Raw genomic sequence first — 17765 nt, forward strand, 5'->3', positions numbered from 1 at the left:
TCTGGGTCGATTGAAATGATTCGGCACAGATGAATTCGAGTTTGGATCATCTGATGATGGGTATTGGGTTGATATTCACTGGCTCTGGGAGCCAGAAGACGGACTCTTTTGGCGGGCATAACCCGTGCCTCTCGGGATGCTTTACTGTACGAACAACAGACCATTTTAGGGGTTCTAATGAGTAAGATGAATGAAGTGCGAATAGAGCGAGCAATGGCAGATTTGGCGAGTTAGATATTATCTCACTCTACAAGCGAACATGGTCTTGATATCCACGAGTTATTGGTGGTGAATTGTCGTCTGTCTGTTAAAGTTGTTCGGGGACGTTGAAGGTTTTTGCCGTGTTTGTCTTTGACCACAAGAATATCCCATGGTGTTTTCAAGTCTACGTCATTTTTCCAACTCCCACCCCCATTACCAATAAGATCCAACGACAATGAGGTTGATTTCCACTCGCTCATCCATTCCCTCCTCGCCCACACATTCTTCAGTACATCCGAGCGATCATTGTTGTGTGCCATCGTTGTACCCACGTCGCAAGGGCCGCCGAGAGTGCAAGAGATGCCGAGTTGCCGTTGAACTTTGAACGAGATGGATACCGAGACGGACACGATGCCCTCGCTGTCGACGTATCTGTCACGCATACGCCGTATAGCAATGCCGTCATCAGCCTCGAAGCCCTCGACGATACCGTCGCGCAGCGCAGCGGCGGACGCGGGTCGACGCAGTGGACTAACGCTGGTCATGGGCAATCCCTCGGCGGACCTGGACAGTTTCATCTCTGCGATAGTGTTGTCGTATTTCTACAATCGCGACACCAAGTCGACCATGATGTCGGGTGGGCGATCACCACCACCGACACGACAGGCTCAGGTGTATGTTCCGATTCTGAATCTGCCTTCTGTCCGCGCGAAGGAGCTGTGGCGCCTCCGCCCGGAGTTTGGTGTGGCGCTGCGCCTTGCGATGGACGAGAAGCCGGAGCACATCAGGCACGGAACTGGCGGCGGTGGCAAGTCCGGTGAGGAGGGCAAGACGGCGGTGTTGGACGAGGTGCTTACCATTGCGGACGTGCTGGATGATGGCGGTTCGACGTTCCACGACGTGTTTGCGGCTGGGACAAGGACTGTGACCCCCGACGGTAAGCAGAAGGTGATCCTGGTCGATCACAACGCGCCGTCGATCCCCATTCCCGGACTGTCGGACGAGGTGATTCGGTCCGGACTCGATGTCGTCGGGTGTGTCGACCACCATGTCGACGAGGGGTATGTGGCCGACGACGCCGAGCCCAGGATAGTGCGGACAGGTATAGGCAGTTGCACGAGTCTGGTCGTGCAGCATCTTCGGAATGAGGGGTTGTGGCAGGCTGCGTCAGCGACCGAAATAGAGCAGGACCACCATGACCGCGACCGTGACCGTGGCCACCAACCCGCTGACGGCAACGACGGGCTGAGGCAGATCGCTAGACTTGCCCTGGCTCCTATCCTGATAGACACGTCCAATCTCAAGGCCAGCGGGGATAAATGCTCAGACGTCGATAGGGAGGCAGTCAAGTTTCTGGATGCGATCGTCACGCGCGATGGCGACGGCGTCGGCCATGGCCATGTACAGGGAACGACAAGTGGACAGACCAGCCTCGGGTGGGATAGAGACGCGTTCCACAAAGTCATCAACGCTACAAAGACGAACTCGCTGGATCTCTTGACGATGCAAGAGATCTTTGACAGGGATTACAAGAGTTGGACGGAGCCCATGAGGAGTCAGAACCGGAACCACGCGCACGTCAATATCGGGATATCGAGTCTCGTCAAGCCTCTCTCCTGGCTGGTGGAGCATGCCGGGGGAGTGGACGAGTTTCTCGACGAGATCGACACGTTTGCGCACAGCGAGGATAGGAACCTGGGAATCTTTGCCATGCTCACTCGTGCCGGGAAGGGAAAGGAGCTTGTTCTTCTTGGTCTGAATGACCAAGTCGGCGGCAGCATCGTTGACACGTTTGAATCACGGGCTGGAGAACTCCAGCTGAAGACGTGGGAGGAGGATGACGCTCTTGGGAAAGCGCTGGACCAAAGATTGGGACGGAAAGGGTCGTGGAAGATCTGGTGGATGGGTGATACGAGCAAGAGTAGGAAGCAGGTGGCACCACTGATCAGAGAGGCTGCGAGAGAGGTATGATGATCTCTGACCATTTTACATGCGTGCTGAAATGATATATGACGGCTCTCTGGTCGTAAAACTTGTGCTGCTCGGCGCTTTGGCTCTCTCTATCAACGTCGCCCGTCTAACACCACCGGCTTCTGCGAGGGCGAAAGATTCACTTCGCCGAGGTGATCGTCTCGGTCGGCGAGAAGGACTCTCAAGTTAGAAAGGACGAATGTCTCGGTCGGTAGAAAAAGATATGAGCAGGGGAGGGACAGACTCTTAACGACAGACACTGGAGGACGAGAACAGTACATAATATTCATTTGTACAGTTGCAGAATTGTAGGCGGCCGTCAACTATTGAGTCCTAATGACTACCGATGCAACTGATTGTCCACCCTCGAATATATCTTGCTATAATCTCTTGGCTAAGCCATGCTCCTCAATGTCATTTGCATCGCCGTCAGGGGTAGCTACGCCCGACTCGGCTTCAGCCAGCTTCTGTAACTGATCGTCGAATTTGCCATAGGCCTTTGTGTTCTTCCTGGGTTCTCCTCCACCTACGCTCCTCATCTGATAGCCTCTGATCCGCGGGCCTTTGCCAGTCTGCTGTGGAAGTTCGGGTTTATAGACGCGGGAAAAAGTCCGGACGTCGTCTTCGAAAGAGTGCCGCTTGATGCTGTCACGGACTTGTTCAAAAAAAGAGTCGAGGATGGAATAGTTGTGAATCTGCAACAGAGTCCAGGCCAGCATCTCGTTGGCCTGAAGCAGGTGGTGTACATATGCTCGGTGGTGCCCCCGACAGGCATAGCATTTGCAGCCCTCGCTCAGGGGAGAGGTGTCTGTGGCGTGGGAGGTGGACCACATGTCAATTCCGAGAGGCTGCGCGGTTTCTGCTGCCGAGGAGCCTGGAAATGAAAAGGACAGAGCAATCCCGGATTCCGTCGATTGTGTGACAAAGGGTACCGTCATCATATCGACCCCCATATGTATTGATGCTAGTAATGCCTGCGGAGTGGCAGGGTCACCGACACATATCCTGGGCAAATGTTCGAGGTAAGTTGGGAGTCCTGCCGCCGTTTCAGGCGAGTAGATACATAATCCGGATATGTGCTCTTTGTATTCGTCTCGTAGGTCGTCGAGATAGAGTGAAAGTAAGGGGGAGTCGAGGGGTGGGACGCTGGCGAAGAACGGTCGCAATCCATCGCCACCCGTGCGTTCAATTGTGTCTCGGAGCCAGGCATGTGTCCTGTCTGCACTTCTTGATATCCTCTTCAGGCTTGCGCCCTCTGTCGGAATGATGTCTGCGAGGCATGTCGAGATATCCGGTCTTAGTCTGCGCAAGGCCTCATTGTAACGGCTCAGTTCTAGAAATCTGAAGCCTACAGACGTCGAGATTGTCACCGACGAATTCGTATTATGCGCCGGCGTTATTATATTCGGAACGCGTCGAGGACCTAGAATAGATAGGCATTGGGAGGGAAGCGCAGTGAAATTCCGCAGTGCCGAATCTCCATTTTGAGTCGGGGTGCTGTAGATGGGCGGGTTGTCTGGCAATTTCTCTATGACTATCACCCAACAACTGTGAGCCTGAGTCAGTGCGCAGCTTTACGCCGTTGAAGTAACGTACAGTCCTCGAGCGACACATAAGCAGCTGATATTCTCGTGTGTTTCCGCAAGATGTCTTGGGAGACATGGGGGATGGCGCCCCTCGATGTCGGTACAATGTAGTGAGGTGTGTGTATGACAGGTTTGTCGTGTATGGTCAACTGACCTAGACGGGCCCCTAATTCTGAAACTGCGCCATGTTGCAGAATAAATCTCAGCATCTCGTCCGGTGGTTGACCGAGAGATGAGACTTCTATCGGTGCCATGTTGCCATGATTCCTTGCGTTGTCCAAAAATTGTCTGTCTTGCAACGGACGTCGCAGGATTTTGATACTGCCCTAAAGAATCCACCGTATAACTAGTTGTACGGTGGATCAAGCGCCCGATCGAAACGAGCCGAACACCGCTACATCTTAGTACCTTAAACTCGATCTTCTCAATCAATGTCCTGCTATTAGTCGAGTTCACTTTATAACCATTCTGCGACAATATGGTCTCTTATGAAAAGTCGCAAACGAGCTCGTCTGGGGAACGCGGCTATATGATTGTTGTTGAAGGACTCGATCGCTCTGGCAAGTCGACACAGTGTCAAAAGCTCTTCGAGAGATTCGAGGCCCAAGGCAAAAGAGCCCGATATGTCAAGTTCCCAGGTCAGTAATTGTCAACTCAAATAGAGCCGTGCAATTAACGACGGCGTATCAGACCGTACCACCCCTACTGGGCAAATGATTAACAGCTATTTGACTGGCGAATCTCAGCAAGACGACCATTTCATTCATCTACTCTTCTCAGCTAATCGTTGGGAGGCCATCCGAAGTATTCGTCAAGATATCATGGATGGCGTGACCGTGATAGTAGATCGCTACTCTTTCTCGGGAGCCGTCTATTCAGCTGCAAAAGAGAACCCAGATTTGTCACTCGATTGGGCGTGGAATCCCGAGATAGGATTGGTGAAACCAGATCTACTTTTCTTTCTCGACATCTCCTCCGCTGATGCTGCGAAGAGAGGTGGATACGGCGAAGAGAGATATGAGACCGAGAAAATGCAGACCCGGGTTCGAACTCTCTTCGAGCAGTTGTTCTCCCGTCTGGACCAGGTCGACACCAAGACAGTCGACGCTGGAAGGACAATGGACCAAGTGGCAGCGGAAATTGCGCTTGGTATTCGGGGTCTTTCAGATTCAGCCGTATCCTCGGGACCGCTCAAAGTACTAGGACCGTTAAAAGCGGCCTGAAGCTTCAAGATTTGGATTATGTCTCCTCTTCGCTGTCTTCGATGACTATTTCCAATCGAGCCTTATCTGCCGCGATCTTATCATCAGCCTTGAGCGTGGCTGTAATGATCATCTGGGAGTCTGTGGACGCGATCGAGATGTTGTCGTCGTCCTCCTGCTCGTCGAAGAACTCCTCATCAATCACCTCCTCTGCGGTAAGCCCCTCTGCTTCGGCTTCGGATTCCTCTTCACTCTGCTCTTCTAATACCTCACTTGCACTTATGGCTACGTTTCTGCCTTTCCGTGCCATTATCTTCTTGACTTCCTTCATACCTCGAGTCCTCAAAGTCACTTGCTGCATAAGCTCTGACCACGGATGCTGTTGCCCGCATGAAGAACAATGTCCCGATTGTGGCACAAGAGAGGCTGATTGTTGTTGTCCCAGGGAAGCATCTGCTAAGCAAGTTACGTGTGAAATGCTTTGACAATTTTCGGTGGGGCAAACTACAAACAACGCCTTCTGAACATCAATTCCATTTTTGCATACAGAACAAGTCTGATTGTCTTCCTCGTCAAGAAGGAATTGACTCTTGTCGAAGACCTCCCGAAAGGCGGCATATGTGGGATCGACACCATCAACGCCCCCTTTGCCGATAAGATCTGCTTTTCTTTTCCTCTGGACAGGCTGTGCCGAAGTGAACTCATCTTGTTCCGGCGGAGGCTGCATCTGAGGCGGGTCCAAGTGGACTTTAATATTTTGCGAGATGTGCGTGTCAACTCGCCCGCACCACGTTTGCCACGATTGATAGGCGTCTGGGCTGAAGAAGCGAACCTCGAGTGGCCACCTCGAGAAATACGAAGCTCTTAGGAGGAGGTGCAAGTTTGATAACTTGTCCATTAAGGATGTTCTGGGCCTGCCAGGCCTCCGAGTGACTTTGCCGGTTCTCGAGGTCTTGGTTCGGGTTGCGGCAAAGGATATTCGCTCATGAGGGGGGATGTGTCTCGTCAAATGGGAATTCTGCCATGCCCACTCGAACTGCAACGCAGCAATGTTGGAGGGGAAGCCTGCCACCACACAGGTGACCTCCCAAGGCCGCAGACTATCACGAGATGTGCGCACAGCACCACCTTGCACGCGACCGTTGTGCTGAGCAAGTCGTCGGGCTGGATCCGGACTAGAGCCGACGTAGACGCTGGCGTGGCGGACAGTAGAGCGAAGCAGATAACAGCAATAAAAAGCCGGAATAGGTTTCAACTCCATATTGAACGCTTCTCGCAAAAGCACATTAACGCGTCAAGTGTGGCCGTGAGTCGCGCAGGCTATGCCTCTGGTTCCGCCGACTGATGCTGAGTGGACTCAGGCACGTTCAGCCTTCAATGGGGCCGATGTAGTGTGGCGGCCATGTACTGGTACGGAGCAAGGTCGCAACAGATCGTTCGAGTTTTGCGCATCCATCGAAGCCCGTACATGTAAACAGCTGTGTCTACCAGGATTGCCAGTCGAGGTAGTTCCGTTGACAGTATTATAGCTACCTTCACCAGGATATCTTATGCACTTCTCTGTGACCTGTGCCTGATTATCAGTCGAACGAGGCACTTTGTAGTCTGGTCGATCGCGCGAGGAAACGAGCAGTCACGTGAGTGGGGAAGCCTGTATTGGGAAGATCTTGTGGCTGCTTGTAACGAGCGGCATGCGCAGTTGGTGTGTCGTCTGTCAAACTAGCTTCGTGCCGCCCTGAGCAGCCAATACCCGGTCGCTCCCAGTCCGTTAGTCTCATAGACAGTCTTTGCCTGCCCTGTAAAGGCTCAAGCCGTCTCTTTCACTCTCACGTTCACATTCTCGGACTGTTCTTGCTTCAATAATTGACCTTTTCTTCCTGTATCTCGTATCCTGTAGACCTGGAGAATCTGCATATGTGACCACCTCTTCCCTAGTGCTTTACCAGCACTACGGCGCTTCTCCAGTCACTCTGCGGCGATACAAGACGAGGCTACCCGCATCCACTCGTTCCCTCTTTCGTGGTGTCTTGTCCACGGTTGAATATCGACTCTCTCAACAAAATCATCCATCCGCAAGCTTTCCACCCGTTACTCCGCTCGGATTCATCGGACGTTCGTCGCTTGCGAAAGCCTCAACGCGATCAAAAGTCAGAGCCGTTCTGGTCAGACCACATATCTGTGTGCAGTCATGGTCGCTCCGCCTTCCACAGGTGGTGTCGCACCTGCGACTGCTACCGCGAAACCATCATCTGCCACTCGGATGAATGGTGTCGGTCCTAACATCGCAACACCGGCTTTCCCGTACAGCGCTCGACATGCTCAACCACTTGACATGCGCACTGTAGAGCGCAAAGGTGATCCAGCAAGCCGCGATCCTCCTGCAAGGTCAAGACAATATGGACTCCTCGAAGCTCCCACATATAGACCGACCGAAGCCGAGTTTCGTGACCCTATGGAATATATTCGAAGCATAGCCCCAAATGCAAGCAAGTTCGGCATTTGCAAGATCATTCCCCCGGATTCTTGGAACCCAGATTTTGCTGTTGACACCGAGGTGAGTTGAACAACTGCATATCTTTCAAACCAGAGTTGACGTTTGCAGCGCTTCCATTTTCGTACTCGACGCCAGGAAATCAATCTTGTAGAAGGAGGTAAGAACAGCGCATCCTCCAACAACCCTAGGCGGCCCTCTTACTCCTCCGCAGGAAATAGGACAAACCTCAACTATCTGGACCAGCTTGCAAAATACCATAAACAGTATGGACAACATCTCAACCGGTTTCCCAGTGTCGATAAGCGTCCCCTCGACCTATTCAAGCTGAAGAAAGCAGTCGAGGTTCGAGGTGGATTTGAAAGAGTATGCAAAGACAAGAAATGGGCCGAAATTGGACGAGACTTGGGCTACAGTGGAAAAATAATGTCATCTCTATCGACTTCCCTGAAGAATTCGTACCAGAGATGGCTACATCCCTACGAAGAGTACCTGAAATGGGCTAAACCTGGCGTTCAGCAACAACTCGAAAACGAACAAGGAGGCTCGTACTCTCCAGCCGTGCTCGCTCACCAGTCGCCGGTATCACATCCGCCTCCATCTCAATCAGCTCCCCCTGCAATGAACATGAGAGAGCCCAGCCAACCTCGCCACAGCTCTGCAAACGGGCCCATGCATCCGGTCCCTACACCCATCCAGCAACAACAGCCCTCAATAGTACCTGCAGCTCCAGCGCCTCAGCCTCGACCAGTGTCATCTTCCGGATTTACAGCTGTCAATAGTGGGTTCCCAGCAGTAAATGCGCCTTCGGGATTCACCGCTGTCAACACTTTACCACCCCCCATTGTAAAGAGCGAAGTCAATGGAACTCCACCACCTCCTCCAAACCACACTTCATCTTTCATGTCTGTCAATGGGCCCACGATTTCAGCTGTTCCGCTGGCAGCTCACCTGCATAATGGAGGATCTAATCCACTTAAGAGGACAATGAGTCATGATAGTCTGACTGGAGAGTCTGGGTCAGAAGCGATGCACGGCGACGAAGATGGGCCAAACGGGAGAAGGAGCAAGAGACCGAAAAAGGATGGGATGCCTACAATCCCAGGCAACCATGTCCCCGCGATGCGCCCTTCTACCCCTCAGGTCCGAAGCAAATCTACTCCTCGAAGACACGGGGAAAGATGCGAAAAGTGCGGGAAATCAGACCACAAAGAAAGCATTATACTTTGCGATAGTTGTGATTTGGGTTACCATATGCAGTGCGCGGAGCCGCCATTGACACAAGCTCCAAGCGAGTGGCACTGTCCCAAATGTCTAGTTGGCACCAACGACTATGGCTTCGAGGAAGGAAGTATCTACTCCCTGAAGCAGTTCCAAGAGAAGGCCAATAATTTCAAGGAAAACTACTTTGCTGCGAGGATGCCATTTGATCCTGTCACCAACACCCAGCGAAGACCGACAGAGGATGACGTGGAGCGGGAATTTTGGAGACTTGTCGAAGACCTCACCGAGCAGGTAGAGGTCGAGTATGGTGCTGACATACATTCCACCACTCACGGCAGCGGCTTTCCCACCATCGAAAAGCAACCTCTGAACCCGTATTCCAAGGACCCGTGGAATCTCAACGTCATGCCCTTTCTCGAAGATTCTCTGTTCAGGCACATCAAGGGGGATATTTCTGGTATGACCGTGCCCTGGCTTTATGTGGGGATGTGCTTCTCAACCTTCTGTTGGCATAACGAGGATCACTATGCATATTCTGCAAACTACCAACACTTTGGGGCTACTAAGACTTGGTATGGTATCCCCGGCAGCCACGCAGGCCGCTTCGAGGACGCGATGAGAAAAGCTGTCCCCGAGCTGTTCGAAACTCAGCCAGATCTACTCTTCCAGCTTGTGACAATACTCCCGCCAAATCAACTAAGAAAAGCGGGTGTGGATGTCTATGCTTGTGACCAGCGTGCAGGACAGTTCGTTATCACCTTTCCACAAGCCTACCACGCAGGTTTTAACCACGGCTTCAACTTCAACGAAGCGGTCAATTTTGCACCAGCCGATTGGGAGCCTTTTGGCGAATCTGGTGTCCGGCGGTTGCAAGAGTTCCGCCGCCAACCGTGCTTCTCGCATGATGAGTTACTGTTTACAGCTGCACTGTCAGATACTACAATCAAGACTGCCAAATGGCTAGGGCCAGCTCTGGAGCGGACTCGAGACCGAGAACTTCATGAACGCGCGTATTTCATCAACATACACAAGACACGGCTCCCACACGACGAATGCGCGTTCGACTCCCTTGCCACGGAGCCTCCCAAAGCTTGCGGTCTAACCGTCAAAATCGACAACTCCGATCTTGAAGAAGATGAGTATCAATGCTGTTACTGCAAAGCCTTTTCCTACCTTTCTCAATTCCGCTGTCATCGCAGTGGCAAAATATCGTGTCTTTTGCACCCATTGAAGGCGGACTGCTGTGGGGACAGTGATGAAGAGAGGCTGAAAGGCACGAATCATAGCCTAGTCCTCCGCTATACGAATCAGGAGCTGAGCAATATTGTGCAAAAGGTTGTGGATAAAGCCCATGTTCCAGAATTGTGGGAAGCGAAATTGGATGCTTTACTTGCGGAAGAGGCCCGCCCTTCTCTCAAGGCACTACACACGCTTCTCAGTGAAGGCGAAAAAATCCCCGCTCCTCTCAACGGCCTGGACGATCTTGCCGAGTTCGTGAGACGATGCGATCAGTGGGTTGACGAAGCAAACCTTTATCTTACCCGCAAGCAGCAAAACAGACGCAAGAATGAGAAAGCATGGAGGCGATCCTCGCTTCGTACTGGAAAAGGTGACGAGAAAGACAACGAACCGCAACTGACCCTTGATCGCATGAAGGAGCTTATTGACGATGGTGAACAATTGGGGTTCAGCACTCCTCAGCTTGAAAGCCTGCAGGAAAAGGTGACGCTAATAGATGAGTGGCGTGCAAACGCCAAGCGCATCCTGTCAGGCATGAATCAAGCTGGTTTAGAAGAGTTGGAGGGTCTACTTGAAGAAGGTCGCGGATTTTCAGCAGCCATGCCAGAACTAACCAGCCTCGAAAAGATTTATGCTCGGACTCAATGGCTCGAGGAATCCCGACAGCTCCAGAAGGATATCACAAGTAAGACATTGGACGAATGCCGTAGCTTGCTTGAACGAATTACAGAACTCGACATTCTTCCGCAGGCTCCGGAGGCTGCCTTCGTAAACGATATGGTCAAGCAAGGCGAATTCTGGGAACACAAGGCGAAAGAACTTATGGCCGCCGAAGACGTCCATTATCCACAACTTGAATCTCTTCATTCGCAGGTACATCTCCAGATGTTCCCAGTCAACAAGGAAGTTTTGGACAAAATGGACCAGATTTTAGCGAAGAATCGGGAGGCCAAACGACAGATCATCACCTTGGTTGAGCGTAGCCATGATCCGGATCTCCGCAAGCGGCCACTTTACGCTCATGTTCGGGACGTCGTCAAAGGCTTCGAGGAACTCAACGGAAAGCCGCATGGTGCAGCAGACCTGGAGAAAGAATTGAGACGACATGAAGACTGGATGAGAAGAGGTAAAAAGCTCTTCGGAAAAGCCAATGCGCCACTTCACATTCTCGAGCAGCATATGAAGTTCGTGGAGGAGAAGAATAACTTCTGCTTCGATCTCAACGATACCTTCAGGCCACCCGTTGAACCGGCTTCGCGGGAGGCCACACCTGCAGATGACCGAGGAAGGGGGCAGCTGGGTGAGGACGAAAAGCCAGTGTTCTGCATTTGCCGGCAACCTGAGGCGGGCCTGATGATAGAATGCGAGATCTGTCACGACTGGTAAGTACTACCTCGATCTGACTAAGATGATCGTGCTGACCGTGCTTCAGGTATCACGCGAAGTGCTTGAAACTTGCTCGGGGTAAAGTCAAGGAATGCGAGATGTTCACCTGCCCGGTCTGTGACTGGCGGGTTAAGATCCCTCGGGATGCTGCTCGGCCAAAACTAGAAGACCTCCAGGGCTGGCAAGATGAGATCGCCGACCTACCGTTCCAACCAGAAGAAGAAGAGCTACTCAAGCGCATCATTGACAAAGCACAAGCTTTCCGGGACTTTTTGAGCCAATATACCAATGGCAACGCTATCTGCAGAACTATCGAAGAAATGCCGGAGATGCTGTTCTACCTACGCAAGATCGAGGGTGCCGAGGTTCTCCTTGCATATGAGACGAACCTTTTTCGTCAAGAGTTGCATAAGTGGCAACCTATCGCACCTGAGCCCCCCCCGATTTTGGCTCAAAGCTTATCAACCAGGAAGCCACGGCCAACCAAGCAGCAAAAGTTGATGAAAGAACTAGGGGTGGAGAAGCCTGAGGATCTTCCACCGCATCTTAGAACAAAAACCTACGTGCGCAGAAAGACACAAGAATCCTTTATGACTGGCCCTCTTCTGCCTAAGCCTTCTACACAGTCTCCGTCCGCTCCTGGTTCAGCGGCCAGTCCTGGCCACAGTCAATCGGCAGGCAATGCGGAGACCCCTGGAACCGGACAACGACAAGGGTCGGCAGGTGCTTCTGGAGCCGGTGGAACAATCGAACCTGGCTTCATCGCTGGACCTGCATCATATAATAACTTTGGAGGTGATCGGCCAGAGTCATTCCCGCCTAATAGCCCTTCGCCCATGTTTAGCCCGACTGGAGAGCGACCTCCACAAGGCATGAAGGATCCTATGATGCCAACGTTCGCGGGAGGTGCCTCATCCCGTGATGCCCGGAATCACGATCCCTCATTTCCAATGTTTCAACCAAATACCGGGCTTGATGCTGATGATGATCTCCGGAATGGGCTTGCCAATGCGTCACCCCGTGGAACGCAGTCTGGGCGGGATGGTTCACCTGGCGAGTACGACACTATGTTTATGGATATCACCAACCAAGAAGGCGACGGCAGCAATGACGCGGTTCCAAGTCTAGAGCACGAGACCAGCCATGCCAGTGAGGCACTTGATATGATCCGCACTGCTAGCAACGATTCGGGCAACAACAATGCCGAGCTAGAGGATGGCGATAATGTATCGAAACATTTTGACGACTTCCTCACTAGTGGGGAGCAGAACTAGTGGTTCATGGACGGCGTTTGAGGGTGACTTCTCTCGGCTGGCAATGTACCAATGTTATGATTACGCAAGGATTGACGACACGAGCTGGATTACGGGATGGTGTTTTGAACTACACTACGAGATATCGACTTTATGGGCTTACAGTTGTCTTTGAGGGGAACCGGCTTTGTACGAGTAGCATCTGGTAATAGTGCTGTCAACAGCGCCGCCCAGTCTAAAAGAATCGCAGTCTCTGGTTTTATGTTACGTGAAATGTGCCCTTGTATAAAGCCTAGAGCAAAGTCCGGTCGCCACCACGGCGACATTTAATTCTCGTCGGATGAGCGATGAGGCATTACCTACCTACATACTATTGAATTGCACTAGGTTCTTGGGAGCTAAGGCAGTTGTATGTACATGCACATGACGAGGCCGACGAGGCCGACGAGGCTGCGGTGGGCGTCATTGAGTCAAGATCTTGAATCCACAAACTTTACTTTCTCCCACTGCGCGCGGGGCAATTTTTCCTTTTGCATGACAGTAAACTACGTCTTGTACCCCGGGGTGTATGGATTATCTACGGTACATACACCAATCTTCGCTACATATCTAGGGTACTTACTGTTCAACACATTGGTCCTCGTATATGTGACCGAACAAGGGCATACACTCGTTTCTCCGACCGCACAACTCAGTCCCGTGCTCCATGCGACATCCACCACAAATCTGAACCCTCGCCTCTAGACTCGATTAGCGGTGCACGCAGCCATGGACGACCGGTTACCTTCAATATGGTCCAAGTTGGACCCTTCCTCTCGCTACTTCTCTCTCGAGTTCTTCCCTCCCAAAACGTCCTCCGGCTTCGCCAACCTGCAAGCCCGTCTTGTTCGCATGGCCCAAGGACTGCGACCACTCTTTGTCACAGTAACCTGGGGTGCGGGAGGCTCTACAGCGACCAAATCACTAGAACTGGCGGAGATATGCCAGAGGCAACTAGGGTTAACGACTGTGTTGCATTTGACATGTACAAACATGAAGAGAAAGGCAGTGGACGAAGCGTTGGAAGGAGCAAAAGAGGTGGGGATCAGAAATATTCTCGCTCTTCGAGGCGATCCGCCACGGGAAGAGTACAAGGACACAGATGAAACAGGCAGTGGTGGCGAAGGTACCGACAGCAACGAGGAGTTTGTCTGGGCCGTCGATCTCGTGCGATACATTCGCCGGCAGTATGGTGACTACTTTTCCATCGGTGTTGCTGGATATCCAGAAGGGCATGCAGATGAAAATAATCCCGAGGTCGGGAAGCAAAGTGTTGAATATGACCTGCCGTATCTTGCGGAAAAGACTGCCGCTGGAGCCGATTTCATTATGACCCAACTCACCTATGACATTCAAGCTTACCAGGCATACGAGAAGAGACTGCGTGAGTATGTGGATGAGAAGGGAGAGAAGCTGTTTGGAAGCATTCCTATCATCCCTGGCTTGATGCCCATCCAGAGCTACCAAATAATCAAGAGGATAACCAAGCTAAGTCATGCAAAGATTCCTGGTAACATTCTGGAAAGAATAGAAGCTGTCAAGTCGGACGATGAGGCGGTCAAACGGGTAGGAGTGGACATCCTCAGTGAGCTGGTTGAGCAGATGACAGAGCTCCCACAGCCGGAAGGCGTGCCACGTGGATTTCATTTTTACACCCTCAATCTTGAAAAGTCGGTGGCTTTCATCCTCGAGCGAACGGGCCTCATTCCTCCGGTGAGTGAACAAGCTAGTCCCGCCGAATCATCCGACAGTGATGCCATTATCGACGATGAAAAACGGCCGGGCTATTCTGAGGGTCAAGGCACGGACGGTACTGCAAGAGGTACACTCGACCGGACACCACGTTTCACAAAGCGGAGGACAAGCTCGGTCAATGCACAGCCTCACAATCGAGTAATTGTCGACGCTACATTGAAAGCGTCTCACGGATCGAAGAAGGCCACTCAACGTGGACCGGAAACTGCACCGATCATCTCCCGCCATGAAGCTTCGGAAAAAGGTACAGGAATACCAGCCTCAGGACCGACGAGAAAGCACACTCTCATGATTTCGGAGGGACAAGGATCACTCGGACGAGAGGCAACCTGGGATGACTTTCCTAATGGACGATGGGGTCCATCAGATTCTCCAGCCTTTGGTGAGATCGACGGCTATGGACCAAGTCTGAAAGTCGGACCCATCACAGCACGGAAGCTCTGGGGCCACCCCACGTCACATAAGGACATCACCGAGCTGTTCAGGCGTCATGTTGTAGGAGAGCTGGAGGCGGTTCCTTGGAGTGACGAGATGGACATCGATGGGGCTAGCAGTGGAGGTTCAGGGCCGTTACGAGCGGAGACTCAAGTGATCAGGAAAGAACTCTTGGATCTCATTGAGACCAAGGGTTACTGGACTCTGGCTTCCCAACCAGCAGTCGACGGTGCAAGAAGCGATGATGAAATTGTCGGCTGGGGCCCTCCTGGGGAGGGATGGGTCTTCCAAAAAGCCTTTGTTGAGTTTTTCTGCCCGCGACAAGAGTGGGAGGACCGTTTGAAGCCCCTATTGTTGAAATACGAAGCAGATACATTGGGTTGGATGAAAACAGATGCCAGTGGAGTCTTCGAATCCAGCACCGACATCAAGCAACCGAACACACCCGAGAAGTCCACAACGAAGCAAACTCCAGGGACGAGCGGTATCAGTGCAGTGACCTGGGGCGTTTTCAGAAACAGAGAGATTATAACGCCGACTATCATCGAGGATGAAAGTTTCCGAGCATGGGGCGAGGAAGCCTACAGTATATGGAGTGTCTGGCGGCGATGTTTCCCTCGAGGAAGCGAAGAAGAAAAATTCCTGGACAGAATGAGGCAGGATTTAGTACTTGTCAACGTCGTGGGGAACAATTATGCTGGAGGGCACTCCGGGCAGGGTGGAGAGCTATGGAAGATCCTGCTGGAGCGAAAATAGGCTGTTGTTTTTTTCGTTTTGGCTATCGAAATGCTGGCGAGGAGCTGGATGGACAGTGAAAGCCACCAGCAAACATCATACACGGCCCTCGCAGACTCTGCAAGAGCAAGAGCAAGTTTGATATAGCTACTCTCACAAAGACTGAGGGTCAAACAGAACAAAGGGCCTTTTTGGCTCAATCATATGTTGTTATGACCGAAGGGTTTCTTCAAGATCTCATCAACGTTGTCCGCAGTATGAAGACCCCCATCCTGCTGGGATTGAATGCAACTGGCGCCAAGATACCGACCACGGCGAAGCGAGAGAGCGTCAGTGAAGACTACTGTCCACAGAGTTTTGTTTTCAGGCCGCGTAAGTGAGTGTCCAGAAGTGAGACGGCAATGCTGAAGAGGGTCGGACGATGCGATTCACCCTTTTTCCAATCTTTTCAATATCGCTGGGGCAGTATCACCAATTGACCAAACGCAGCCAGCATGTCTCGACGCTACGTCGCGCCCGCCTTGAGAGGCAAGAAGACGACAGAAGAGACCACGAACGAGGCATCCATGGAATCCAATTATGAAAAAGAGCAGGAGAAGACGCGACTACTCCACGACGATGGCGATGGCGATGAACATCTGCGCACCTCGCGTGAAATATTTCTGCACTACCATCCCGAAGGGCTCGGTCCAAGACCAGGTTCGAGCACATTGCACGATACCGCAGAACATCCTGGGACACTTGGGTACTTGTTGCTCTTTGCCAATGCGAATCCACGCTGGGACGAAGATCATCTTGGTAAAGACGAAGCTCGATCTTCTGCCCGTCGAACTCGCCGATGGTGACGGCGATGATGATGTGGTCTTTGACATGTCCGGTGACCAGCAGAACGACGATGGAAAGAAAACCGCCGTCTCCACGGCCAACGATGACGGGTAATAATAACAACAATAACAACAAAGCATTTCCCATCGCCGCCTTCAAGCAAGTTCATGGTCATTTTGAACGAGGACGCACTTTTGAGTTTGACGCCTACTATCGAATTGTGAAGCTGGCATTCCTAGAACCTCGGTCACCTGGACTCATCCGCATGCTGGAGCAAAAGTGGTCGCGAAACCGGTTTGGAACGAAGACGCCCAAGATGAGGGACAAGAATGAGTGGCATTCCAGTCTGAACAGAAGGTGGGCAGTGGTCAAGTTCGAGAGATACGACAGTGATTCCCCGCAGGCTGAGGCATTAGACCCGCCGCATATCGCGAGGAATCCCGATTCGTTTTCGGCATGGAAAGAGACCAGGAGTGTCAATGAATTGCTCAAGGAGCTGAGAATGAAAGACCTGGAAGCAGGGAATGGTGACAAAAAATGACAACAAGGCATGATGATGCAGGGTGGTGAAGGTAAAGCTGTCCGACGTGTAACTGGTCACCATGAGGAGCATTGATTGATGTCGTTTGGTGTACGAAGAACAGGCAAGTGATGATTACTTCTTCGAGCATGCAAAACGTCGAGAGTCTCGAGCGTCTAATTGGCTTGAGGAATTACCATCCACTGCTACACCGCATGTACCCAGTAGAAAGATTCAATAGCACATGCACCTCGTGTTTCCAGACACGCCCAAGGCCAATAAACTGACGAAGACCTGATCGTGTCATGTAGAATGTACTCATGTAGGTAAGCGAGAGATCTCGGCATCGATTCGATCGAATAGTCCTTGCGACAAAAACTGCCTGAATTGTCTTAGGGTTGAGATGGAGACAGGAATTGAGGGTTACTCACATCTTGGTAAGACAGGGGGTCAAGACAGACTTTGTTGTAGCCTGATCGTTTACCTCGCTTGTCCCGCTCCCCCTTGAGGTTTTGCTCATCTGCCGAGATGACTAACTCGTGTAACTAATTGAATACGAAGTATCTCTCCCTTCTTGGTTAGGTAAGTGATCCAATGATACCCTATCTGCGGGAGCTTGTAAATCACTCGTGTTGTCGTCGTCGACTTGGCTGGCCATGGGCTGGAATTGGACTCGGGGCTGATTCTCACTAACTACTGGTAGTCTACTCGGACGGCGTCTCAAGAACTCAGACCAAGGAAAAACGAGAACTTCTTGGCTCCTCTCGCTTCGAGGATGTGAAAGTGTGCATCGAATGAATGACGAGACGAGACGAGACGATGTTTGGATTGGTAATGCATCTTCTATCTACTTTTGCTGTGGATGGGATGGATAGCTTTGGATTGATCCTCCCCCCGGCCCTC

The 17765-nt window shown here is 51.8% G+C and overlaps 8 protein-coding genes across 8 annotated transcripts; 6 read left to right on the forward strand and 2 right to left on the reverse strand.

The window, feature by feature from the left end:
- Positions 1-612: 612 nt before the first annotated feature.
- PV08_02489 (uncharacterized protein) lies at positions 613-2172 on the forward strand (the record flags this gene model as incomplete). The annotated part of the gene is made up of 1 exon (XM_016376847.1): positions 613-2172. The coding sequence occupies one exon, from the start codon at positions 613-615 to the stop codon at positions 2170-2172; it is 1560 nt and encodes a 519-aa protein (XP_016238417.1).
- Positions 2173-2552: 380 nt separating this feature from the next.
- On the reverse strand, positions 2553-4012 carry PV08_02490 (uncharacterized protein; the record flags this gene model as incomplete). The annotated part of the gene is made up of 2 exons (XM_016376848.1): positions 2553-3706; positions 3769-4012. 2 exons carry the CDS (start codon positions 4010-4012, stop codon positions 2553-2555), a joined length of 1398 nt encoding a protein of 465 aa, XP_016238418.1.
- A 224-nt stretch (positions 4013-4236) lies between these two features.
- PV08_02491 (thymidylate kinase) lies at positions 4237-4981 on the forward strand (the record flags this gene model as incomplete). The annotated part of the gene is made up of 2 exons (XM_016376849.1): positions 4237-4396; positions 4449-4981. 2 exons carry the CDS (start codon positions 4237-4239, stop codon positions 4979-4981), a joined length of 693 nt encoding a protein of 230 aa, XP_016238419.1.
- A 16-nt stretch (positions 4982-4997) lies between these two features.
- PV08_02492 (uncharacterized protein) lies at positions 4998-6221 on the reverse strand (the record flags this gene model as incomplete). The annotated part of the gene is made up of 1 exon (XM_016376850.1): positions 4998-6221. The coding sequence occupies one exon, from the start codon at positions 6219-6221 to the stop codon at positions 4998-5000; it is 1224 nt and encodes a 407-aa protein (XP_016238420.1).
- A 927-nt stretch (positions 6222-7148) lies between these two features.
- PV08_02493 (uncharacterized protein) lies at positions 7149-12574 on the forward strand (the record flags this gene model as incomplete). The annotated part of the gene is made up of 4 exons (XM_016376851.1): positions 7149-7514; positions 7563-7611; positions 7666-11296; positions 11347-12574. 4 exons carry the CDS (start codon positions 7149-7151, stop codon positions 12572-12574), a joined length of 5274 nt encoding a protein of 1757 aa, XP_016238421.1.
- Positions 12575-13321: 747 nt separating this feature from the next.
- PV08_02494 (methylenetetrahydrofolate reductase) lies at positions 13322-15538 on the forward strand (the record flags this gene model as incomplete). Its single annotated transcript, XM_016376852.1, has 1 exon — positions 13322-15538. One exon carries the CDS (start codon positions 13322-13324, stop codon positions 15536-15538), a length of 2217 nt encoding a protein of 738 aa, XP_016238422.1.
- A 473-nt stretch (positions 15539-16011) lies between these two features.
- On the forward strand, positions 16012-16362 carry PV08_02495 (uncharacterized protein; the record flags this gene model as incomplete). Its single annotated transcript, XM_016376853.1, has 1 exon — positions 16012-16362. The coding sequence occupies one exon, from the start codon at positions 16012-16014 to the stop codon at positions 16360-16362; it is 351 nt and encodes a 116-aa protein (XP_016238423.1).
- An 83-nt stretch (positions 16363-16445) lies between these two features.
- Positions 16446-16883, forward strand: PV08_02496 (uncharacterized protein; the record flags this gene model as incomplete). The annotated part of the gene is made up of 1 exon (XM_016376854.1): positions 16446-16883. One exon carries the CDS (start codon positions 16446-16448, stop codon positions 16881-16883), a length of 438 nt encoding a protein of 145 aa, XP_016238424.1.
- Positions 16884-17765: the final 882 nt, after the last annotated feature.

The sequence above is a fragment of the Exophiala spinifera genome (genome assembly GCF_000836115.1).
Source record: "Exophiala spinifera strain CBS 89968 unplaced genomic scaffold supercont1.2, whole genome shotgun sequence".
Lineage (NCBI taxonomy): Eukaryota > Fungi > Ascomycota > Eurotiomycetes > Chaetothyriales > Herpotrichiellaceae > Exophiala > Exophiala spinifera.